This window comes from Alnus glutinosa, chromosome 1 (genome assembly GCF_958979055.1).
Source record: "Alnus glutinosa chromosome 1, dhAlnGlut1.1, whole genome shotgun sequence".
In the NCBI taxonomy this organism is placed as follows: domain Eukaryota; kingdom Viridiplantae; phylum Streptophyta; class Magnoliopsida; order Fagales; family Betulaceae; genus Alnus; species Alnus glutinosa.
In genome coordinates this window covers 36,844,315-36,867,719 of record NC_084886.1, presented here as the reverse complement: position 1 = coordinate 36,867,719, position 23,405 = coordinate 36,844,315, and the positions used below count along the sequence as shown (strand labels likewise).

Genomic DNA, 23,405 nt, shown 5'->3' with positions numbered 1-23,405 from the left:
CCCAACGAGGAGCAGATTCTATAATGGTAATTGTGGATAGATTTTCCAAAATGGCTCACTTTGTTGCTTGTAAGAAAACATCTGATGTTGTTCAAGTGGCCAATCTATTTTTTCGAGAGGTGGTTCGATTGCATGGGATCCCAAAGTCTATCACTTCTGATCGAGACACCAAGTTCTTGTCTCACTTTTGGCGAACATTATGGAGGCGGTTCGACACAGCATTGAAGTTCAGTAGCATGAGCCATCCGCAAACGGACGGGCAGACAGAAGTTGTTAATCGAAATCTAGGTAATTTACTTCGTTGTATTGCAGGCGATAAACCGAGGCAATGGGACCTGGCTTTAGCTCAGGCTGAGTTTGCCTACAACAACATGGTGAATCGATCTTCTGGGAAGGCACCATTCGAAGTCGTCTATGGGAGAACTCCGAGACTTGCAGTAGATCTGGCAGTTTTACCTAAGTTATCGGGAGCAAGCGTCGCAGCAGAGCATTTAGCAGAACAGGTGAAAGCTACCCAAGAGGAAGTTCGTCAGCATCTAGAAAAATCCTATGCTAAGTACAAGGCAGCAGCAGACAAGGGTCGGCGATCAAAGATTTTTCAAGAAGGAGATCTTGTGATGGTATATCTACGCAAGGGACGATTACCGACTGGTGTTTCTGGAAAGCTGAGGAATAAGAAGTATGGTCCATGCAAAATACTTAAAAAGATTAAAGATAATGCATATGTCGTTGATCTTCCCGAGGACTTGGCAGTATCTTCAACATTCAACGTGGCAGACATTTTTGAATACTTTCCACAAGAGGAGTCGGAATTTGACTCGAGGACGAGTTCTTTTCAAGAAGGGGAGACTGATGTAGCACATGAAGGTCCCTAGAAGTTTCTAGAAGGTCCCTAATAAATAGCTTTTCTTTATTTGATTTCCTTTTAGAATAAGGTTTACTTTTACTACTAGGATAAGGTTTACTATTGTTATTAGAATAAAATTTACTATTACTATTAGGATTATGATTACTTTCTCTACAAGTATTTCTCTTCTATAAATAGACGCTTCTCCTTATAGAATCGAAGACGCTGTTCTTTGATTAGTTACCTTAGTCTTCCGCTACGTCATGATGGGGCAGGGCCTGTGACTATAGTTTACCTGCCTGAGGTCGCAGTAGACCGTGCAACCCTAGTACACAGGGCGTAATAGTGTACATGGACCCTATATATGAGAAGTCTTAATTGTTAACGGGTATTTTATGTGTTAAGTAAAATGCCGAATTTTGAATTGTGTTCTAGAAATTTAGATTTCAAGTATATTTTAATAATTGTTTTAAAGAAAATGAAGTTAACTCAACCGTTTTATGGTTGAGGGTTGTCTTACTGAGCATTTCTCGCTCACCCCTTATTTTTGTTTTGTTTTCAGGTTATGAGCAGAGAGACCTAGGCGGCCGGGATGGGATCTAGGCTAGCATTAGGACATTACATCTCAGTACCTCAATAAGTGCACTTGCACAATAAATTTGGTTTTTCTTTAGATTTTCAATTATTGAATCAAACATAATTGCTCTTTTTGAAATAACTGTTTCTGCATTTATTAAAGCTCTGAGTTTTAAAATTATTATTATTATTTTTTTATTTAAATCAGCATATTAGCTAGGTTATCTGGTAGACCTTACGAATCTTTGCAGTTTGGTGTATGAAAATGGACGAACCTAACCCTTAGCGGTTTGGGGGCGTTACACCATTAGTCTCCTCTATTCCATCCTTTACAATTTACGCCATGCACTCTCATTTGTTTTGACCCTCATTTGTGTCTTCTTTGCCACATCGGTTTACCTTGAGTATGCTGGTGCAGTTGTTTCTTTGTTGGGCTAGAGATTGAATTATTGGATCGTTCGAGGTTTGTAGTCCTTGTGCCTCTAGGCTACCCCATTCGTGGTGCGTCTTACTAAACAGCCTTAATTTGCGATCACTTTTCTTGGTCTTCGTACCAAGAATATATAGGATCACGTCATTTATTTAATGCAGTTCCTTTTAATTTATATTTACCACCACCGATGAGGTTAATTCGGAACTCTTTGTTGGGTTATTTTTAGTTGTTGTAATTTCTTTGTTGATGTACCATAATGGGGGTATTTGGCTAAAGAACTACTAGACATCCCAAATTTTTTTTTTTTCCAAAAAATTGGTTCCCAAATGATGTGTCACAATCCCATGAAATTATGACACATTTTTCAAAATGATAAATCATATGAGATTGTGACACATCATTTGGAAGTCAACTTTTTAAAAAAAAAATTGGGATATCTAGCATTCCTCATTTGGCTATGGCGTCCAACTTTGTCACTAACATACACTGACCGGTCCACCGCAAATGGCTCTTGATCCGGCATGAAATTCAGCGCATAGACCGGAACATGTCCCAATCAGGCTGTAATTAGCTTCCGATGAAAAAAAAAAAAATCCCGACCAATTCCAAGAGAAGAAAAATCCATCATCTAGTACAAAAACAAAAATGATAACATGGGGCTCTCGACAAATGTTGGAAGCAAACCCACCGTCCAACAGGTGAAAGAAAACAACAGAATGGCTACTCGACAAATGTCTCAAAAGCTTTTGCGTTTGATTGAAAATTTGCTACCCAGAACGCCGTCAAACTGCCCCCATTAGTTGCTCGGTGGCATCGGCGTTGCGCTCTTTTCAGGAACCAAGCACTAATTTAGATGGTGCCACAAGGGCAATCATGTATGGTGGAGCTTCATTTCGGTTGGCCTGTCCCGTAAAGCGCAACACCTTTTGACTGAAGTGAAAGGAAAATATGATGCCAATGAACATGACGATGCATGCGGCTACAAAACAAAACTAACCCAACCCCATCACAAATCTTTTACCATCTGATTCTCTCCGGTTCAATTGAAGCGGACAGCATCCGGTTGGTTATATTTAGATGGTAAAATTATCTTTAAAAAAATGTAGAAAAACAATTTTACCCTTAAAATGAGACCGACTTAATACTGTCCACCGGAGAGAATCCTTGTCCAATCTTTTAGTCCCAGTCCGTCCAATCCTCATCCATGCTGACCGTTTATGCCTGCCTTCATCAACTTTACTAAAGCAAATGTGAATTGCCTCGAACGTATATTCAAACATTTGAAATCTCATGTAAAGACCAAAGAAACAAAGGTAGGCTGGCTTTTGACTTCCATCTCCAAACACCAAACGGAGCATCAAAATTATTAATTTAACAATCTAGGCCTTTCTTTCTTATAATCTTTGATATTTTATTATTTTTTTAATTAGAGCATTCATCTTTAAAAAGTATCAATTTAAAATATTTATCTTTCAATTTTTTTTTTTTTAATTTCAACTTTCAATTAAAATTTTTCATTAAATCTTATTAAAAAAAAAAAAATTCTCAAAATACCCGTAATTCTCAAAACTTATATGACGGACATCGAAAACAACACTCAACAAAAAGGCTTCCCCACAAGGGCACACACCATCTTCCTCCCACAATGCGATGCCCCCTGCGCTGTTCCTCTACCACCGTACAGCCGCAAACCTACGCACCCTCCCCCTCTTAACCTAAGCACCCCCTTCTTTAAACCTAGAGTTTCCCTTCCCCTCTTTTTCTCTTCAAAACTTGGAGACCCATTTTCTTAGACGACGAAAAAGGTTCCAGTGCTCTCTCTGGCTAGAGTTTGGGTTAGGGTTTATGAGAGATGTGGGATGCTCCAGGCATTGATGAATCTGTTCTCTCTCTGCTTGAAGCCATTCGGCGGTGAGAAACTCGATTCCGTCGGCGTGCTCGGCACCAATTGCAGCGACGGTTCCGGTGGAAGAGAAGGCAAGCATGGACTGCTGTGGTTTCGCGATATCGGAAGGTCTGCGGCCGGAGATTTCTCCATGGCCGTGGTCCAGGCCAACCAGGTCCTCGAGGACCAGAGCCAGATCGAGTCCGGGCCCTTCGGGACCTTCGTTGGCGTCTACGACGGCCACGGTGGCCCCGAGGCTTCTCGCTATGTCTGCGACCACTTGTTCCGCCATTTCCAAGGTCCGTGGTTTCGGAACCCCAATTTTGTATATATACGGTGATATTAGGGTTTTGGTACTTGTAGTTTTCAATTGGCCACGTCTGGGAACTATGTGTGTGATTGCTTTCATGGATTGCAACTGTTTTTGTGATTAGTTAGCAGTGCTTTTCGAGGATCAAATTTGCTTTCCGTGATTATGAAACCCCCCAACTTTTCTTTATATACAGTAGTTTTAGGGTTTTTGGTGCTTCTTGTGCTTTTCAATTGGCCACGTCTTTGAACTATTTGTATGATTTTTAGTGTGCTTTCAATGGAATGCAACCGTTTTTTGTAATTAGTTATTTGTGATTTTTGGATCAAATTTTGCTTTTCGTGAGCCTTTGAAAAGTTGTGGTTTTTGATTGGGGCACTTTGAGATTTTAGATTGCAAAGAATGGTATCGGGTACAGTTGAAAGAGGCTGTACAAATGTGTGGTACTGTTTAGTTAGTACTTTTTTTTTTTTTTTTTTGCTTTTTAATAGCTTAAAGCAATTTTGATTTTGTTTTCAAAAGCAAGAAAAGTGCTTCAGAAAATGCATGCTTAATAAGTAATTTGACATTAAGTTATCCTTTACCCTTTTCTCTTTCTTTCTTTCTTTCTTTTTTTTTAGTTTTAAATTTTCTTATTTGTTTAGTTTAATAGGGAAGGAGACTTTCTTATGTTGGCTATCTTAGGCTTTGTGTTTATGCAGCAATATCAGCGGAGGCAGAGGGAGTTGTGTCGACTGATACCATTCAAAGAGCTTTCCGCGAAACAGAGGAAGGGTTTACTGCCCTTGTGTCAGAGTTATGGAGTACTCGACCCAACATAGCAACTGTTGGGTCATGCTGTCTGGTTGGAGTTATATTTCGGCAGACCCTCTTCGTGGCAAACCTTGGAGATTCCCGTGTTGTATTGGGCAAGAAAGTTGGCAACACTGGAGGAATTGCTGCCATACAGTTATCGACAGAACACAATGCAAACATTGAGGCTGTCAGGCAGGAGCTTAAAGAGTTACACCCTGATGATCCTCAAATTGTTGTTCTTAAGCATGGAGTTTGGAGAGTAAAGGGCATTATCCAGGTTATTTCAAAATTTTACTTTTTGTCTAGTGTTTCGAATTTTGGTAATTTCCTTGAGTTTTATACTGTTGCTTGAAATCTCCAGCATATATTTTAGTGGATAGAATTTAGTTTTAGCTGAATTTTTTTTTTTTCGAGAAATGACTAAACTTAGAGATCTTTAGGTGCTTCCCTTGTGATTGCCTAATGTATGTCAGTACATTTGATCCAGAAAAGTTTGAAGTCCATGTGTCAAGACGGTGCAAAGAGACGACCTAGGTGATTGCCTTTTGAAGTGTTTTTATTAGCGATTGCCTAATGTATGTCAGTACATTTGATCCAGAAAAGTTTGAAGTCCATGTGTCAAGACGGTGCAAAGAGACAACCTAGGTGATTGCCTTTTGAAGTGTTTTTATTAGCCCCGTCATTCATGGAGGTTTAAAAAAAAAAAAATCTCTTACTTATCAAAAAAAAATAAAAAATAAAAAAATTACAACTTCCATCACATATGGACTAATTGGCATCTGTGCTCTGGTATGTACCATATTGGCATGAGAGATGAGTTTAAGGATAATTGTTAATCACTTGGGAAATCGATGAAGAGAATGGGCCTTTTGAAGTTTTTCTTTCCTATTCTTATTTTATTTCATTTATGTTGCTGCATTAGTATCAATTTTTGTCAGAATCTTTCTTCTCTTTTCTCGTAAGTAAAGTATCAATTTTTGTAAGAATCTTTCAAACCCAAAATCACCATAACTTGATCAGTCAGTTTCTTTATACATTAGTAAGCAAAAAAAATAAAAAAATGTTAAGCATCTTATTGATCAATGAGTAGCTATTGTTACTGAAAAATGAGACTTTTCAGTAAATTGTTCTTAACTTTGAATAACTTTGTCTAAATATTGTGTAAAAAGAAAAGAATTTGCACCGACTTAGGAAACTATTGAATTTCCTGTTTTGTCATAATGGATGAAATGTTTAGTCATATGTAGGAAAAGGTCCAATAGTGTATGGTTTTTGCTAAATGCTATTGATACAATTTTAGAAAAGTGAAAAGTTTGTTTACATAAAAGAAAATTTAATCACTTTTTTCCACAGCTTGATTTACTTATTAAAAAAAATGTTTGTTTACATAGAAGAAAATTTTAATAACTACTTATCAAAAAAATAAAATTTATTAACTTTTTTTTTTGACAGCTCAATACAAACTTTCATAGAAAATTAATTATGAAAACAACTGTTTGATTTTATTTTTCTTGAGGAATTTCTTATGATTATTCTAATTTGGATCAATGTGAGAATCTATATCTTTTATTTTTTTTTCTTTCCAACTTTCTATGACCATGTTCCCTTCTTAAAGTGATATCTTTTCATAGACGTGATTATAATTTGATTCAGGTTTCTAGATCCATAGGGGATGTATATATGAAAGATGCGCAGTACAACAGGGAACCGTTTAGTGCGAAATTCAGACTTCCTGAACCTCTGAAGATGCCAATCTTGTCTGCTGTTCCAACTATTCTTTCTCATCATATCCAACCAAATGATTCTTTCCTCATATTTGCATCTGATGGTCTATGGGAACACTTGAGTAATGAGAAGGCTGTGGATATTGTCCAGAGTCATCCACGAGCAGTAAGATTTTGTCCCGTATAATCTATTAATATTGCAGCTTTTTTTATTGCTAGTCAGATTGTTGACCGATCGGGATTTACTTAATTCATCTAGATGTGAGGAAAGTAACTGAGGATATTAAGCCATGTACTGGAATTGAGTGTTGCAATATCATTATCAGATGCACTTATAATTTATATGTCCATTTTCTTTTTGCTTGACAACGTTTAGATTTTATCTTGCAGTCTTCCTCTTTGATTGATCAGGCAATTTCATAAGCTCATTCATATATGATCATCTAGCTTCTTGTTCACGTCTGTTGGCTATGTGTTCTGGATTCAGGAGTTTATTATTTTAATGTAGATGTGTATGAGATGTTAAAGACCATCACAATGTTCTGCTTTGTTTAAACAGCTTCTTCTAAATAACTCAGCATTGATGATTGAACGGATTGTTCTGCTGTTATCTGCTAGTGTCATGTGCTTTATAATTCTACTGGCCCCTCAGTTTTTACAAATCCTGCCCTACTTCTTCTGGTCAAATGAAAATATGGTTATTTAAAGCTAGCCTCCAATTTGACTGCCATTAGAGCCTATTGAGGAGTTTTTCATGTAGAAGGTTTAGAGCCTTTGATGCTGATAATAAATAATAACCGTGGGAGTGCTCCCCATGAGGCTGCCGAATTTTTTACATTCTCAGAAACAGAATCTTATATCTTCATATATGGGGCTGAGCTGAATCATTATACTTTTACATTCACGATGCAGTGAAGGGATTTGATCCATTTGCTTGTGTTTATTTTATATATCATTTTGATAGTGTTCTGGTTTTCTGGCGTATACGGTGCTCACCAACTTCTTAAATGCAGGGAAGTGCAAAAAGACTTGTCAAGGCTGCCCTGCAAGAGGCGGCTAGAAAACGAGAAATGAGATATTCAGATCTTCGTAAAATTGACAAGAAGGTTCGTCGCCATTTTCATGATGATATAACTGTTATTGTTTTGTTCTTAAACCACGACCTTATAACCAGAGGCATGGTGCAAGAGCCCCCGCTCTCAATCCGAAGCGCTATTGATCACTCATAATTTCTGAAAGCAAACGTGTTTCTGCAACATCTGATTTTGGCCGACATCCTTAAAACCGACCACTCTACCAGCATAAGATATGATTGCATGGCTTGAGAGCAGCACTGACAAAGCAGTTTCACTGCTTGGATACCTATACCGAGATACCTTATCTGAAAGAGGCTTAAAATTTGTATAATGTTGTGAGAGATTACTTTAATTACTACAAATTGCATGTTATACATGGATATAGTTTATTATTTAAATGCACCTTCTTTGATTTCCAATCACATATACTTGTGGCCACGTTCTTTAGGCAGTATTAATATTTGCATTTGTTAATCATTATGGATAATGTATCTGTATAATCTATGGTTTATTAAAATCAAACGTAGGAAGAATCATCATGCATCAGCTTCTTGAGTCTCTGCTACTTTCCATATGGGAGTGAGCCAGTGAGGGCCGCCCAAAGATTGGCTGTTCGTCATCCCGAGGAAGGTTCCGAGCATTGACGATGGAAGTCTTTAAGACTAGAGCTGCTGGTCTTGACCTTTTGTTTTGTTTTTCTTTTCCTTCCCATCTCCAAAATTAGGGTTACAGAACGGAAAGTAGTCTTCTCCTCAGGCATAAAACCTTCGCATCGATGTCAATTGGCAAGAATACATGGTTGTAATTTGAAAATTGCAAAAACATGTAGTTCGAACTTTGATGAACTTACTGTGTTTGAGCCAAAGGTCAGAAACTCTGGTACCAAAATCTCCCAGAAAAGTTTAGATCTTGATTGATCTCATAGATTTTTTTATTTTTTTTTTGGTAAGTACATATCAAGAATAATTACAACTAAGAATAACAAATTAGGGCCGGGCAATCTAACAAGAAGCACCAGATAAAATATAAATTAAAAGGGAATACATCAAATAAATGATTCGGCTCTATTATATCTTGGGACGAACGCCAAGAAATGTGGCTGCCAATTAAGGCGGTAAAGCAGGTCATTGATAGGGGTATTGTAACAGCTCATTCTAACAACACAATATTATCTGTTTTTGGCTCATTTGAACTAGACTTTTTCAAGAGATCACCTATCTTGGTACTACTCTCGCAAAAGCACGCTTAACTGCAGAATTCTGATAGGTTCATGGTCATTGCAGCTTTAAAACGAGTTATGTCAAGAATAATGTAAATATACATGTAAGCACATCCACATTCCCATAGCTAGGCGATGTGGGACGTCACAGGTATGACTGTTGCAAGACCCTTCAACCTTATTCGAACTCTGCGAGAAAATAATTTAGATAGGGGCATAACTCTTGTGATACCCTTCAACTCTACCTAAACGCATGAAGGGGAACATAGACAACAAAAGCATACAATGAAAGAGAAAGAAATTTAAGAACAATACTACGACTAAAAGCCCCGAAAAAAACAAAAGTAACACAGCAAAACCAGCATTGGAAACAAGTAGGAGGCCGTTGTCTTCAATCCCATCCTCCCGCGCATAGTGGTCATGTTCAGACTCAAAATGACCAGAAGAGAGAATACCACCTCAGGAGACCCGTAGCAATAGCGAAAGACAGAGGAGGAGGCAACACGCCCAATGGAGGCTTGTCCGTCGACAACCATTGGGTGTATTGGTTGTTTTCAGGGGAGAGAAGAGAGTGTTTGGCTCTCTATGTCTAAGGGAGTCTTTTTGAACTAAAAGATTTTAAATTTGACACGAAGTGATAAGATTGCTCTTTAAATTAACATTTCTCTTGCCACTAGAAATCAACCATTGATTTTAAACGTATCATATCTGGTAGCAGATTGACTGATATTCAATTGAGATGGTGTGGCACTAAATAACATTACTCTCTTTAAAAAGTGGCAATTATCACTTTGGAACCACACTAGATTTCTACGTGGTCTAGTAATTATCTAGTGCGTGTGAGGAAGGAGAGACGTGCTCAATATTAATTGGGACAAAGTTACATACACTCATTATCCAAAATAAATAAATAAATAAATTAATTTTTAAAATTACGTTTCTTTTTTACCTCACAACTATCTCAAACATTTTCTTATTTACTATATCTAATTTTGTAGTAAAGAAAAATCACGACCCAAATACCAAAATAGCCCAACATGTAGTTGCGTAACTATTATCAAAAGTGGGGCCATTTTAGGGATTAAGTATCCACAACTTCCAACATTCACCCCAGCAGAGCTCAATAACCCCCTGCAGGTTGCAGTACTGCGCTCGAGGGGCGATCACCATTTTCAGGCATGCCAAAGACCAACCAATAGTACGGATTGTTGGGTTGGGTTTCCCTCCTAAGTGAGGATGGCCCAAACTTGCCCAATACTAGCCCATGTGTGGAAGGACCAGAATCTTCTCCAGTTGAGAGAGGAATTGGAGAGGAGCCGGTCCTTTATACACAGGGGCATTTTTGTAATTTCATATCATGTGAAATTACAAAAATGCCCCTGTGTATAAACGATTGGCTCCTCTCCAGTTGAAAATCAATTGGAGAGGATCTTGGTGCTATGTGGAGAGGACTATTTGGGAGAATATGGTTAATAACCTTATCCTTTACTGCTGCAAAGTGTAAGTGAGCAATCAAAAAAATAAGAAGAAAAAGAAGAGAGAGTTGCCGCCAGAGAGAGAGAAAGAAAATAGAGTTTTTGAAATTTTATGTCCAATCTTGATCAACTGCTCGGATCAATAAGCGTTTGTGGTTTGATTGAACTACAATTTTACAAGGATGTTCATGACACATGAATCTTAATTGTGAACGGTGAAGATTGGATTCTGAGCATTCGGTGTCAGTTTTTTAACTTGTGATAGTAGCCTCTGTTTTGGCGAGATCTTTCTTTAATTATTGTAGAAGTTGATTTAAGCCATGAAATTGTATTTGTTGAAGATTGTTGAGACAATTTCCAGCATGGTGACGTGTCGGATGATGAATTCGGCTGAAGATTCGCTTTATTCTTTATGATCTGCAAAATAATAAACACTGCGTCGGGGGGGTGCCGATGATCCCCCTCCAATGCCCAAGTCAAATGATAGTTTGAATATGAGCAAAGTAATTTTTAGAAGCATAGAATCTCTCACAGTATCTGAAGAGACTTTGGTATTTATAGAGATTGAGGAGCAATTAGGATTGTTCCCAGTTTGTGCAGGGATCGGTAGTTGAGGAAGACGTGGCCTCGGGCACACGGACATTTCGGGTTCCATGACCGCCTATCTTGGGCGCACGATCCTTTATGGGTGACATGTTGTTTGGAGAAACTTCGGGCGCACGATCTAGTTGTGTATTGTGCGATGTGTCCCTTAAATCTCGGGTAATACCGAGATGTTCGCGAACTCGAGTGTTACGAGGTATCCGGGTCGACTACCCAGGTCGGGTCGGTTGAACCGGTTGGGCCCAAATGATTTTGATGGGTTTTGATAAACTAATATTTTCCCTAACAAAGATAATTGCTGATTGTATGCCTCTAGTTGAGACTAAAGAAGGCTCATGTATTCCAATAATTGTTGATAGTGTAATTGTTTGAGTGGACTATGGTCCTGTGGTTTTTCCTTCTCACACCAAGAAGGTTTTCCACGTAAAAATCTTGTGTCTTGTGCTTGTGGTGTTTGGATATATATTTTCGGCATATATATTGCTCTATTTTATAGTTTCCTACAAATGCATACAAAGAGGGAGTTTGAGTATTGTTGTTGATACCCTTCAACCCTACCTAAATGCATGCGGGGAACATATACAACAAAAACACACAATGAAAGAGAAAAAAATTTAAGAACAACAACACTACAATAAAAGTCAAGAAAAAATAGAAGCAACACAGCAAAACCAGCATCAGAAACAAATAGGAGGCCGTTGTCTTCGATCCCACGCTTCGGCGCATAGTGGTCATGCTCTAACTCAAAATGGCTGGAAGAGAGAAGACCACCTTAGGAGACCCATAGTAGTGGCGAAAGACGGAGGAGGAGGCAACACGCCCGATGGAGGGTTGTCCGTTGGCAGCCATGGGGTGTATTGGTTGTTTTCAAGGGAGAGAAGAGAGTGTTTTGCTCTCTATGGCTAATGGAGTCTTTTTGAACTCAAGGATTTTAAATTTGACACGAAGTGATAAGCTTGCTCTTTAAATTAACATTACTCTTACCACTGAAAATTAACCATTGATTTTAAACGTATTATATTTCTTAGTAGATTGACTGACATTCAATTGGGATGGTGTAACACTAAATAACATTACTCTCTTTAAAAAGTGGCAATTGTCTCTTTGGAACCACACTAGGCTTTTACGTGGTCTAGTAATTATCTAGTGTGTGTGATGAAGGAGACTACACGTGCTCAAGATTAATTAGGACAAAGTTACATACACTCATTATCCAAAATAAAAAATAATAATAAAAAAAGGTTGATGTTTAAAATTACAATTTTTTTTTTTTAATCTCACAACTATCTCAAACATTTTCTTATTTACTAGGGGTAATTACATTTTCCCTCTATGAACTACCGGTCATTGTCAACATCTACTATGAACTGACTCCTTCGCCAAAAGAGAGCATTGAACTACCATTTACATACCAAAATCCCACTTTTGTTAGTCAAATTTGTGAAAAGACTAAAATACCCTAACTTAAAATTAAAAATTATACAAAATATCCTCAATATTAAACAAATAATAATAAAAAAAAAAAAAAAAAAAAGAAAATGGGTGGTTGCCACCTTAGGGGGAGGGGGTGGTCGCGCAAGCTACTCCCGGGTTTCATTTGAGGTGGCTCGCGGGATACCCCAGGTTTCGGGGTGGCCACGAGCCACCCTAAAAGTGGCGCCATTGAGAGGTCTTGCAAGCCACCCGCCTCTCCCTAAGGGGGTGGTTGCCATCGGCAAATACTCATTTTTTTTTTCTTTTCTTTTTGTCTTTATTATATATATTAAGTTTAATATTTTTTATTAAATTATTGTTTGAGGGCATTTTTGTTTTTAAATAAAATTTAACTTATAAAAATATCATATTCCCTTAGATTTAACTAAATTCTTTAACAGATCGAGAGTTTTGATATATAAATGGTCGTTTAATACTTTTTTTTATAAAGGTGTCTGTTTGGAATAGCATACTGACACTGACACTAACCGATAATTCATGAAAAGAAAAAGTAGGAAAAATTGCACCGTTGGTCCTTGTGGTATGCCATAATTATTTTTTACTCCCTATGGTTTAAAAAATTATTAGGAGGTCCTCGTGGTATGCAATAATTACAAATCGATCTCTGGCGTCAAATTATGTTAAATTTTTTAACAGATTCTGTCAAATGCCACATCATCGATGGCGACACGTGTCCATCTTAATAAAAAAAATATAAATTTATTAAAAAATAAATAAAAATACTTATTATTATTTTTTTTTAAAAAAAAAATTTCAAAAAAAAAAAAAACTAAACAGGTGGCTTGGCCACCCATTTGGGGGTGGCCTGGCTGCCCCCAGCTACTGGGGCTGGCCGCGCGCCACCCCCAGTTGCCTGGGGTGGCCCGAAGGCCACCCCCTGTAGCTTGGGGGTGGCCGCGCGCCACTCCTTGCGGCCACTGGGGGTGGCACGCGGCCACACCCAGTGGCTGGGGGTGGCCAAGCCACCCGTTCATTTTTTTTTTTTTTTGAATTTTTTTTTTGAATTTTTTTTTTAAAAAAAATAAGAATTTTTATTTATTTTTAATAAATTTATATTTTTTTATTAAGATGGACACGTGCCACTGTAAGATGGCGACACGTGTCGCTGACGTGACATTTGACGGAATCTGTTAAAAAATTTAACAGAATTTGACGTCAGGGATCGATTTGTAATTTTTGCATACCACGAGGACCTCCCAGTAATTTTTTAAACCATAGGGAGTAAAAAATAATTATGAAATACCACAAGGACCAACGGTACAATTATCCTGAAAAAGTAATTACATCTATTTACAATGTCTAATTTTGTAGTAAAAGGAAATCACGACCCAAATACCAAAATAGTCCAACACGTAGTTGGGTAATTATTATCAAAAAGTGGGGGCATTTTGAGGATTAAGTCTCCACAACTTCCAATGATTCACCCCAGCGGAGCTCAATAACCCTCTGCAGGCTGCAGTAGTGCGCAGTGTGCGCTGGAGGGGCGATCACCATTTTCAGGCACGTCAAAGAAGACAAAGACCAACCAATAGTACGGATTCGACTTAAATCCTATATATATCCATTTGCGTAAAAAAACTTGCGGCTAATTCTCAGAGCGCTCATGGCTCTGAAAAGCTCATTATTATCATTAGCATACGCTTTAGTCCTCGCTCTGAATCTACTCGTAATCCCATCTGAGTCGGCAGCACGGCAAGCATTTCGGAGAGATCCGGGACATCCTCAGTGGCACCACGGAGCCTTCCACGACGTCAGAGATACCGTCCGAACCGATGTCCATCGCTTGCTCCATACTCGCGCCGAGGTACTCATTTGGCTTCGATTTTTAGTTTTTTCGAATTTTTCTGGTTTACAATATGAAAAATTAATTTATTTATCTAAAGATTGAGATTTCATAAATTTCCTCAGCTCGATTCAATGGAATACTCACTGTTAATTTTAAAAGTAGATTGTGTTTGTGCATTTTGAATGTTTCGATTTTCGCTTCCAATTTGGATTTTTTTTCTTCATGTTTTTTCTGATTTCTGATAGATAATTTACTTGTATTTTGTGCCCTTGAGTTGAGTGTTTATTTTTCTCCCTCATACTCCAGTAACAATTATAAAAATTAAGTTATTTATCTAAGGCTATAATTTTCATAAACTTCCTCAGTCAATTTAATGGATTATTCAATCCCTATTTCATATATATACAAATAGTGATTTTTGAGATTGTTGATTTTTTTGAGGTAGTGTTGAGATTGTTGTTTTAACGAAGGTGTTTACTTTAAAAGTTGAAATTGTGTGTGACTGCTTCATGAATGTTTTGCTCATGTATACGAGTGTCGGGCAGGTTCCGTTCCAGGTTCCACTTGAAGTAAATGTAGTCCTCATTGGTTTTAATGGCGACGGAGGCTATAGGTACACAGTAGATGCGCACAAATTAGAAGAGTTTCTGAGGGTCAGCTTCCCGTCCCATAGGCCCTTGTGCTTAGAGACCGGCGAGCATCTTGATATCGAGCATCATGTTGTTTATAACGCATTCCCTGTAAGCTTCACAAAATCGTTTGATCGCTGATACTATCATCTTTTGCATTGTTTCAAGATTTCTAATATTTTGTGTTTCTAATTTTTCACACTACAGGCTGGACAGCCGGAACTTATAGCACTCGAGAAGGCACTGAAAGAGGCCATGGTTACTGCTGGAACTGCAAGAGAGGTGACCAATCAACACAATATTTTATCAATTACTAGTGCTCATATTTGTTTCTGAGGAAGTATATTTATCATTTGTCTTCGATAATATTCTAAATTATTTTTTAAAACTTTTAGACTGATTTTGGAAGGGAGGTCCCTTTATTTGAGGTAGATGCAACAGCTGTTGAACCAGTATTTGAGAAGCTATATTCGTACATATTTGACATGGACAATGTTAGATATTCCGCTGCGGAGATGGATAGACCTGTGCCAAGTGCAATATTTATCGTCAACTTCGACAAGGTAGAGCCTTTAGTCATTTGTTATTAATTTATTTGTTTTGTCTTTTATTAAAGTCATTTGATATCAAGATTATTCTTCCTCATGGTTTATTATTCTCCTTGTGCTCATGGCTGTGTGATCAATTGTGAGCTGATATTTTTTTGCAGGTGAGAATGGATCCTAGGAATAAGGAAATTGATCTCGAACATATAATGTATGACAAAGTTACCCAGCTAACAGAAGAAGATATGAAAAAACAAGAGGGTGACTACATATATCGTTATCGGTATAATGGTGGAGGAGCATCCCAAGTTTGGCTTGGCTCTGGCAGGTATAGTTGATGTAATATAGTTCGTGGAAGAGACACTCTCGAAACTGATCCCATTAGGCTTTCATATCCTACTATCCTCTCTCTGCACAATGTTGATTTATTTTCTGAAGATATTCAATGCTGTCAGATACATATGTTTGTTATGTTGCCTGACAGTCTGAGGGATTTGAGCTGTATAGAGCGATTCCATATTTCATATTGAATAAGCTGTATCTAACTTCTTTGATATTTTTGTTGGTTGATATCTCACAAAGTTTCATCATCAAGTTCTAGCCTGACCAGATCAGATGAATATGGTTTTATCATTGATGGTTTTATCATTGATGGTTTTACATGTTGGTTTTTTACTTGAAATCCTAAAGTTATGATCCATGTATTGGATTTCATTTAGCTTGACATAGAGTGCAAGGATATATTGTAAGATGAATTTTATGTAATTAATTATTGGGAAAATGATAATGATATTGCTTGAATTCAGGAACAGTGGTTGGAGTGCTGCTGCTACAACCACTGGCAATTCTGTTGTCATGTTAGAGTGAATGTATTAGTTCATTGAGTTATAAACTTATTCATGGCACTATTCATCTCTGATGTTATCGAGATGTTCAATAGTGGTTTCTATGGATGGTTACTCATTGTTGCTGACACTGTCAAACCTTTCTTTCCTCTAGTAGTGTTAATCTTCATGTACATAACCTGATAAATATAGGAAATGATCGATGAAACCATATTATGATTTCATTATCAATACCGTTGAATCCCTTAATTTATGCCTTGAATTCAGTGTTTATTCATTGTATTTGAGGACAACGGTAAGTTACTCCTTTCCATTTCTCTCTCGCTCTCTCACTCTGTGTGTGCGTGTGTGTGAGGCTGTGTTTAATATGGGTCTAACTGTCTGCCTATACTATACAGATTTGTTGTGGTCGACCTCTCAGCAGGTCCATGCACCTATGGAAAGATTGAGACTGAAGAGGGGAGTGTTAGTGCTAGAACATTGCCACGCTTACAGCATGTGATGCTTCCAAGAGGTGTAGGTCCCGCTAGTGGTCAATCTTCCCATGATATATTTGTTGGACAACTTGCCTCTTTGATATCAACCACAGTTGAGCATGTTATAGCTCCAGATGTCAGGTACTTGTTCTATTTCTTGATGTGGCAAATGAGCTTTAGCTCAAATGGTACTTCCTCCCTTTGTAGCAAGGTGGAAGGTGAGGTCGTGGGTTCAAGCCCCACCGGGTGCATGGGCAAATTACCAATAATAATTATAAAAAAATAAAATAAAAAAAATTCTTGATGCGGTGCATTGTTTCACTCATCTACTGAAATTTTGCTGGCTTTTTACACATGAACAGTATTGATACATGCACCACATTGATTTGAATGTTAAAATCAGGCCAGACTTATGAATGCCTAGTATGCAGTTGATTAAGTACCTCAATACTATACCTTATTACTGTGTGCTGTATCTTTTTCCCAATCTGATCATTTGTTTATCCTTTATAAACTCAGGTTTGAAACTGTTGATCTGGCAATGAGGTTGCTTGTACCTATCATCGTCCTGCAAAATCATAATCGATATAATATTATGGACAAGGGTCACAATTACAGTATTAATATTGAAGCAATTGAGGCAGAGGTGAGTTGTTCTTTATGCTTCCCCATGACTTATATGTTGCATTCTATGGTAGTTTTTCCGGAAATCATATTCATAAAAAATAAAATAAATAATTTTCGGGAAATTATTAGACAATTGGCTACTGTTAGATTGGAGACAAGGGAGGAACTATCTTTGCCACTCGTGTAGCTAGCCTAAAGTGCTTGTGTCTAGGGCTGTTTTGTTAATCTGAGTGAGCTGGTGATTTCGGAAATGGTGTCAGGTGGAGCCTCTGGTCATGCTCCAATGGGCAATTGCATTTTCTTTCTTTCTTTCTTTCTTTCGTTCTTTTTTTTTTTTTTTTTTTTTTAAGTGATGCGGATTCCTTCACCAGTGATTTTTGAAGTTGATTCTAAGAAAATTTCTCCTGAATGTGTTATAATTTTGCAATCACTCTGTGATAAACCTAGAAACACTTGTCAAGTTTCTCTTATCTGATATTCTCTTCTTTTCAGGTTAAGAAGATGGTTCATGATGGACAAGAAGTAGTTATAGTTGGAGGTTCACATTCATTACATCGCCATGAGAAGTTGGCTATTGCTGTTTCAAAAGCAATGCGAAGCCATTCCCTGCAAGAAACAAAGAAGGATGGGCGTTTCCATGTTCATACGAAGACATATCTGGATGGTGCCATTCTTAAAGAAGTGGGTATTTTCTTTGTTACTATAATATATCTCCATTTCTCAAATTACCTGGTATTTAAGTATTGAATGATGCGATTATCTATCACTTGTTAGGAGATTGGCGATAGTATTCTTACTTGTTTGTAGTTATTAGTCATTAGAACAAACTCCCATCATCTTTGTAAGGTACATTGGTCATGACTTTCGTACAAGAGAAATGTAGAGTTTACTTTTGGCAGATATAGCCAAAAAAAATTTAAATAGCTTTTTTCTTCTTGACATAATGACAATGCTTGTGGTTGAGTTTCTGAATGACAATATCTATTTGTGCATTCTATCTCACATTTTTTCTTGAAAATTCTCATCTCAGGAGATGGAACGATCTGCTGATGTGCTTGCTGCAGGTTTGCTTGAGGTGGCTGATCCATCTCTTTCAAGTAAATTTTTCCTCCGCCAGGTTAGTCGGAAGGCGCTGCATTTTTCATTATTGTGTGGAATGTCAAAAGCGAATTAGATTTGGCCTTTTCTGATGGACTTTCTTTTAATATAGAAGTCCATAGCATATTCCAAGCCTTTGTTCCCTCCTCTTATCTTTATTGCTGTAAAATGTATTTTGCTTCCCACAGCACTGGATGGATGAATCTGAGGGGTCAAGTGATTCCATACTGAAGCATAAACCTCTTTGGGCTAGTTACAACTCAAAACAAGGCAAGAAGAAAAAGAAAACGGAAAAGAAACAGGGGGATCTATACCGGACTTATGGAACAAGAGTCATTCCTGTGTGAGCATGCCTCCTTTTCTTGCAGTGTCATAATTTTTACGGCATTTTCACAATAGTATATCTCCAATCTCCTACATATATCCTAATTTTATTGAGGATGTATTGCTCACTTCTTGCTGAAGTTTTATCCATAGACAGCTGTTCAAAAATAGCATAACTAGGATCATTGAAGTTTTGCCATAATCATCAAAAGTGTTGTCCTTCATTTTATAGTTGACTATGGTGGTTAATGATGTAAATCTAAATTGGAACTGTTCTCTTTGTCTTTAATTATTCTTTATTTAAAATCAAATGATATTTCGATTACTTATCAAAAAGAATAATTCTTTATAAAAGATCCAAAATTTGAAGCTCTAGAATTGCTTGGCCATGTTGCTGCAGACTTCTAAAGGCTCAACTCTAAATATCTCACAAATTTTAGCTTCAATAAATTGTTGGGAAAATTTGAAGGCAATGGCTAGGTGTTCATGACACCTTTTTAATTGCAATTGTATCAGTACATATAATATATCAGACTGCTTAGAATTAATCTGCAGTTATTGCTGTAAACAATTCTTTTAAACTCTGAATTAATGATTTTTTTGATGCTGTCTGTTGTTTTATTCGATATGAGAGTGATTTACGAGGTATTTAAATGCGATGAGCTCATTTTTTTTTTTTGCAGTTTTGTGCTATCATTGGCTGATGTGGATGCTCAACTTATGATGGAAGACGAAAGTCTTATATGGACAAGCAATGATGTTGTCATTGTACTTGAGCATCAAAGTGAAAAGATACCTCTGAGGTGAGTGGCTACCAGCTTTGCTGCATTGTTGACTATATCCTGTTGGGGTGTTGTAGTCATTAAAGTGTCATTGACCAAAACTATCTTGTTAAATTCCATAACCTCATCCCGCTTTGGGGCCATGTGTACAGGTAAATGGCAATCCATAGTCAACTCTGGTTCATTATGAAGTGTTACCCCATCTAGGAATGCATAATCCATTGATTTATAGGGCATCGAGCCCTTTTTTAGAAACTCAACCATGTCCTTTTTAGTCATTCTTTGTAGGACCTCTAACTTAGCAATGTCAGTCTGTGCTGAACCCCAACCCCTAAAAAAATTACCTAAAGCTGCCTTTACAAAACCATTTCAGGCGAGTATCTCGCTTCTCATCGTTGGTGGTGACAGTAGTCTGTCGGTTGTCATAGCATAGGCACTCAACTCTGGTTTTGATCAATCTTTTCTTGCCAATGACTCATCTCAAGATCCTCGGTTGACCTACACTCTTAATGGATGTATTGCTCATTTGCTGCTGAATATTTGGACTATAAATCATGTTCAACTTTCTAGCCTGTCTGTACATATGTACTTTTTCCTTCAGTTTGATAGATATACTTTTTCCTTCAAGCAACATTGTGGAAGCTCTTACTGCTATTCATGCATCCTCAGCTCTGAGTTTCAACTTTTCAATGTCACTATGTTCGTGGGTCATTGAACCAAGATTGGAATAATGGCAACAATCAGCTATCTGTTCACCATCCAGATACATAAGTTGTAGGTTTCCTGAGAATGCAAACATGCAGGCTTTCATTCCTTGCACAACGCAATGTCCAATTTGTCAGCATTGCATTATGATCTAACATTCGCTAAACTATTGTATATTTCTGCCTTTGAGAAGTGGGTGTTCTCATAATATTAATTTTCTTGTTGGACAGTTACGTTTCAGAAACGGAGAGAAGGCATGCTATCCCATCACAGGCACAGCGCCATATATTGGCAGGGCTTGCTTCTGTTGTGGGTGGGTTGAGTGCACCATATGAGAAGGCTTCTCATGTACATGAGAGGCCAGTTGTGAATTGGCTTTGGGCTACTGGTTGTCATCCGTTCGGACCATTCTCAAATACTTCTCAAATTAGTCAAATGCTTCAAGATGTTGCATTGGTAAGGTCCATCTTATTGCACCCAAATACTCCATAAATATCATTTATGAGACTTTGGGTCATTGATGCATCATGATCATAGATATACGGTTATTATCGATGTCGTTATTGTGAATAGAAAGTTTTAGTCTTTTTATTCTGACATTACTGTGGATAACATTTATCTGAAGTCACTTTGTTCTCTTGTTGGCAGAGGAACACAATATATGCACGCGTAGATTCTGCACTTCACAGGATCCGTGATACCTCAGAGGTGATTTAATCTTCATTCACCCATCTTTTATTTGCATTATTAGATGCTTATATAGAGTCCTGTCTATTCTGCACAGGCTGTCCAAGCTTTTGCTGCAGATTACCTCAAAACCCCACTTGGTGAAGCAGTCAAGGGCAATAAGAACAAGTCAACCACTGAGCTCTGGGTGGAGAAGTTTTACAGAAAAACAACTAACCTGCCTGAACCTTTCCCTCATGAATTAGTTGAACGTTTAGAGAAGTACTTAGATGTAAGACACTCATGAGCTAAACTCAAAACTCTTCTCTTTAACAGCTTCAATATCAATAAATGTTGCTCTTTTATGTGATTAAATGCACAGAGCCTTGAGGAACAGCTTGTAGATTTGTCTTCCTTGTTATATGATCACCGGTTACAAGATGCACATTTGAACAGTTCACAAATTCTACAGAGCTCCATGTTTACCCAGCAGTAAGTTATTCTGCAAAATAGTTTCTGTAGGCAATCAAATTCCATTTATTTTTTTTTTTTTTTTCATTTATTTCTTCTGGACAAATGTGCCATTACATATCTTGAGTACCCATTTGAGTAGCTTCTTTTTGAAATTTTATGATTACCCTCGGCATGTTTGAAATGCAGGTATGTAGATCATGTCTTAGCCAGCGAAAGGGAAAAGATGAGGTGCTGCGAAATTGAGTTCAAATATCCCGTGCAATCCTCCCAAACATACATCTATGGGGGCATTCTTATAGCTGGATTCTTTGTATACTTCCTTGTCATATTCTTTTCCTCTCCCGTGCGCTGACTTTAAAAAACACCAATTTTTCAAAGCTCAGATGCTCATATATGTAGAAGAAGAAATGCATATTTGAAACTCATAAAAATCTGACAAGAATTTTGACCATGCCATATTTCTATGGTTTTTTAGTACACACAGTGAGTAGCAGATCAGGGCAGTCCACGTCTCTTCAGTAACTGGTTTTTGGGAATTATTACCAGCGCTAGAGATTCTATGCAGCCTTTCCTTAAGCCAGATGGTGCTCTTTACAGTTGTATCAGGGTATGCGTTTCACGGTTTTGTGGGTGGAAGTGGAAACAAGGTTGTGCTTTGTGACAATGTAGTAATTGACCAAATCAAATTATTTACCTTCCGAACAAGCTTTTACAGGTCAGGAAAACTGCATTTCTAGTCTCTTAAAAAGTTATCCTGTACTGAACACTTTTCTTCCAACATGGATTGATTTCCACACACAACTAAGAATGTACAGTAGTGGGTACATGTCAGACAAACTTATGCTCTTTTTGTTTTTACGTAAAATATTATTGGAAAATTGTTTTCCTATTTTTCAAAATGCACAACTTTTTTCTATTAATCCTTAAATAAACATAGAAGGTGGAAGGTGCTATGCGCTGGTAAAGTTGTACAAGATGCACGGTATGACTTAATGAAAAAATCTGAGCAAGGCAGAACTTTGTCATGATCATAATGAATTAATATAAGGATTAAATACCTTTGTAGTTGGTCCTTTGGATTTTTATCAAACTACTCCATGGGTTTTGAAACCGAAACAACCTTTGTGCTTTTATCGTTTATTGTTTTACTTATTTCGTCCGTATTCCGTTAAAAAAAATTAACAGACCTTTGCCACGTACACGCCACCATGTGTCCATTCTTGCCATCTCAACATATTCTTTAAATAATAATAATATTTTTTTTCAAAAAAAAAAAAATGGTGGTCGGTCAAATGGTCATTGGGGATGGAGGAAAACCCCATTTGCAAGTGGGTCGTGGGAAAATCTCATCCTTGGTGTCTCTTGGAGTGGGTCGGGAGGTGAGATATCCCTTGCGACCTCGTGAGTGGGTTTCGGGGGACGCTATCCCGGCGACTTTTCTTCTCTCACAGGCTAGGGTTTCTTCTATCTCCAAATCATCTCCACTTAAGGTCGTAGTACAAACAGCCTCTAGCAATTCAAACCATATCATATATGATTTTCTTATTGGACTAATCTAACCTAAAACCAACTCCAGCTAGTACAAAGACTCCAAAACAATCACAACTATGCATACTCCTAAGCAAAGCATACCCCTAAACAAACTTGACTTCAACAGAAGAAACTCATAATAAATTGTAGATTGTGCAAGTAAATGCAAGAAGATTAGAAAAAATGGTATGTTCTTATTCTTTGATAAAGTTTACAATACAAAAGGAAAATAATTTCTTTAAGGATGTTGCAGAAACTTAGCCATTTGTACCCGACACATTAGTATAGAACAACAAAAGAAAGTAGATGAAAATACCATATTTTTCTTCAAACTCTTCAAAATCCATATTCCCCAAAGTTACCGCCTTCTCCGAATGCCCTTTGTGCTACTACCCTAGATTTATCAAGCCAAGCCAAGCCCGAGTATCTTCACGAACAGTTCTGTTCATTTATAACTTTAGATATAATCAAATCTGGTTAC

General features: G+C 37.5%; 2 protein-coding genes across 2 annotated transcripts; both read left to right on the top strand.

The window, feature by feature from the left end:
- The first annotated feature begins 3,447 nt into the window (after window positions 1-3,447).
- LOC133879781 (probable protein phosphatase 2C 42) lies at window positions 3,448-8,104 on the top strand. The gene is made up of 4 exons (XM_062318557.1): window positions 3,448-4,040; window positions 4,753-5,123; window positions 6,500-6,736; window positions 7,584-8,104. The coding sequence occupies exons 1-4, from the start codon at window positions 3,716-3,718 to the stop codon at window positions 7,797-7,799; spliced, it is 1,149 nt and encodes a 382-aa protein (XP_062174541.1). The 5' UTR covers window positions 3,448-3,715; the 3' UTR covers window positions 7,800-8,104.
- A 5,782-nt stretch (window positions 8,105-13,886) lies between these two features.
- LOC133879771 (uncharacterized) lies at window positions 13,887-22,099 on the top strand. Its single transcript, XM_062318550.1, has 16 exons — window positions 13,887-14,241; window positions 14,769-14,963; window positions 15,060-15,134; window positions 15,248-15,415; window positions 15,562-15,725; window positions 16,641-16,859; window positions 17,238-17,364; window positions 17,838-18,026; window positions 18,376-18,462; window positions 18,632-18,786; window positions 19,451-19,570; window positions 20,485-20,710; window positions 20,903-20,962; window positions 21,039-21,212; window positions 21,303-21,412; window positions 21,581-22,099. The coding sequence occupies exons 1-16, from the start codon at window positions 14,041-14,043 to the stop codon at window positions 21,744-21,746; spliced, it is 2,436 nt and encodes an 811-aa protein (XP_062174534.1). The 5' UTR covers window positions 13,887-14,040; the 3' UTR covers window positions 21,747-22,099.
- The last annotated feature ends 1,306 nt before the right edge of the window (window positions 22,100-23,405 follow it).

What these genes read in the sequence shown, in the direction of transcription:
- LOC133879781 (XM_062318557.1), top strand. Translation starts at nt 3,716, where the DNA reads ATGCTCCAGGCATTGATGAATCTGTTCTCTCTCTGCTTGAAGCCATTC. An exon ending in CTTGTTCCGCCATTTCCAAG is followed by an intron (nt 4,041 to 4,752) that starts GTCCGTGGTTTC and finishes GTGTTTATGCAG; the next exon opens with CAATATCAGCGGAGGCAGAG. An exon ending in GAGTAAAGGGCATTATCCAG is followed by an intron (nt 5,124 to 6,499) that starts GTTATTTCAAAA and finishes AATTTGATTCAG; the next exon opens with GTTTCTAGATCCATAGGGGA.
- LOC133879771 (XM_062318550.1), top strand. Translation starts at nt 14,041, where the DNA reads ATGGCTCTGAAAAGCTCATTATTATCATTAGCATACGCTTTAGTCCTC. An exon ending in GGAACAAGAGTCATTCCTGT is followed by an intron (nt 18,787 to 19,450) that starts GTGAGCATGCCT and finishes TTTTTTTTGCAG; the next exon opens with TTTTGTGCTATCATTGGCTG. An exon ending in TGCTTCAAGATGTTGCATTG is followed by an intron (nt 20,711 to 20,902) that starts GTAAGGTCCATC and finishes TCTTGTTGGCAG; the next exon opens with AGGAACACAATATATGCACG.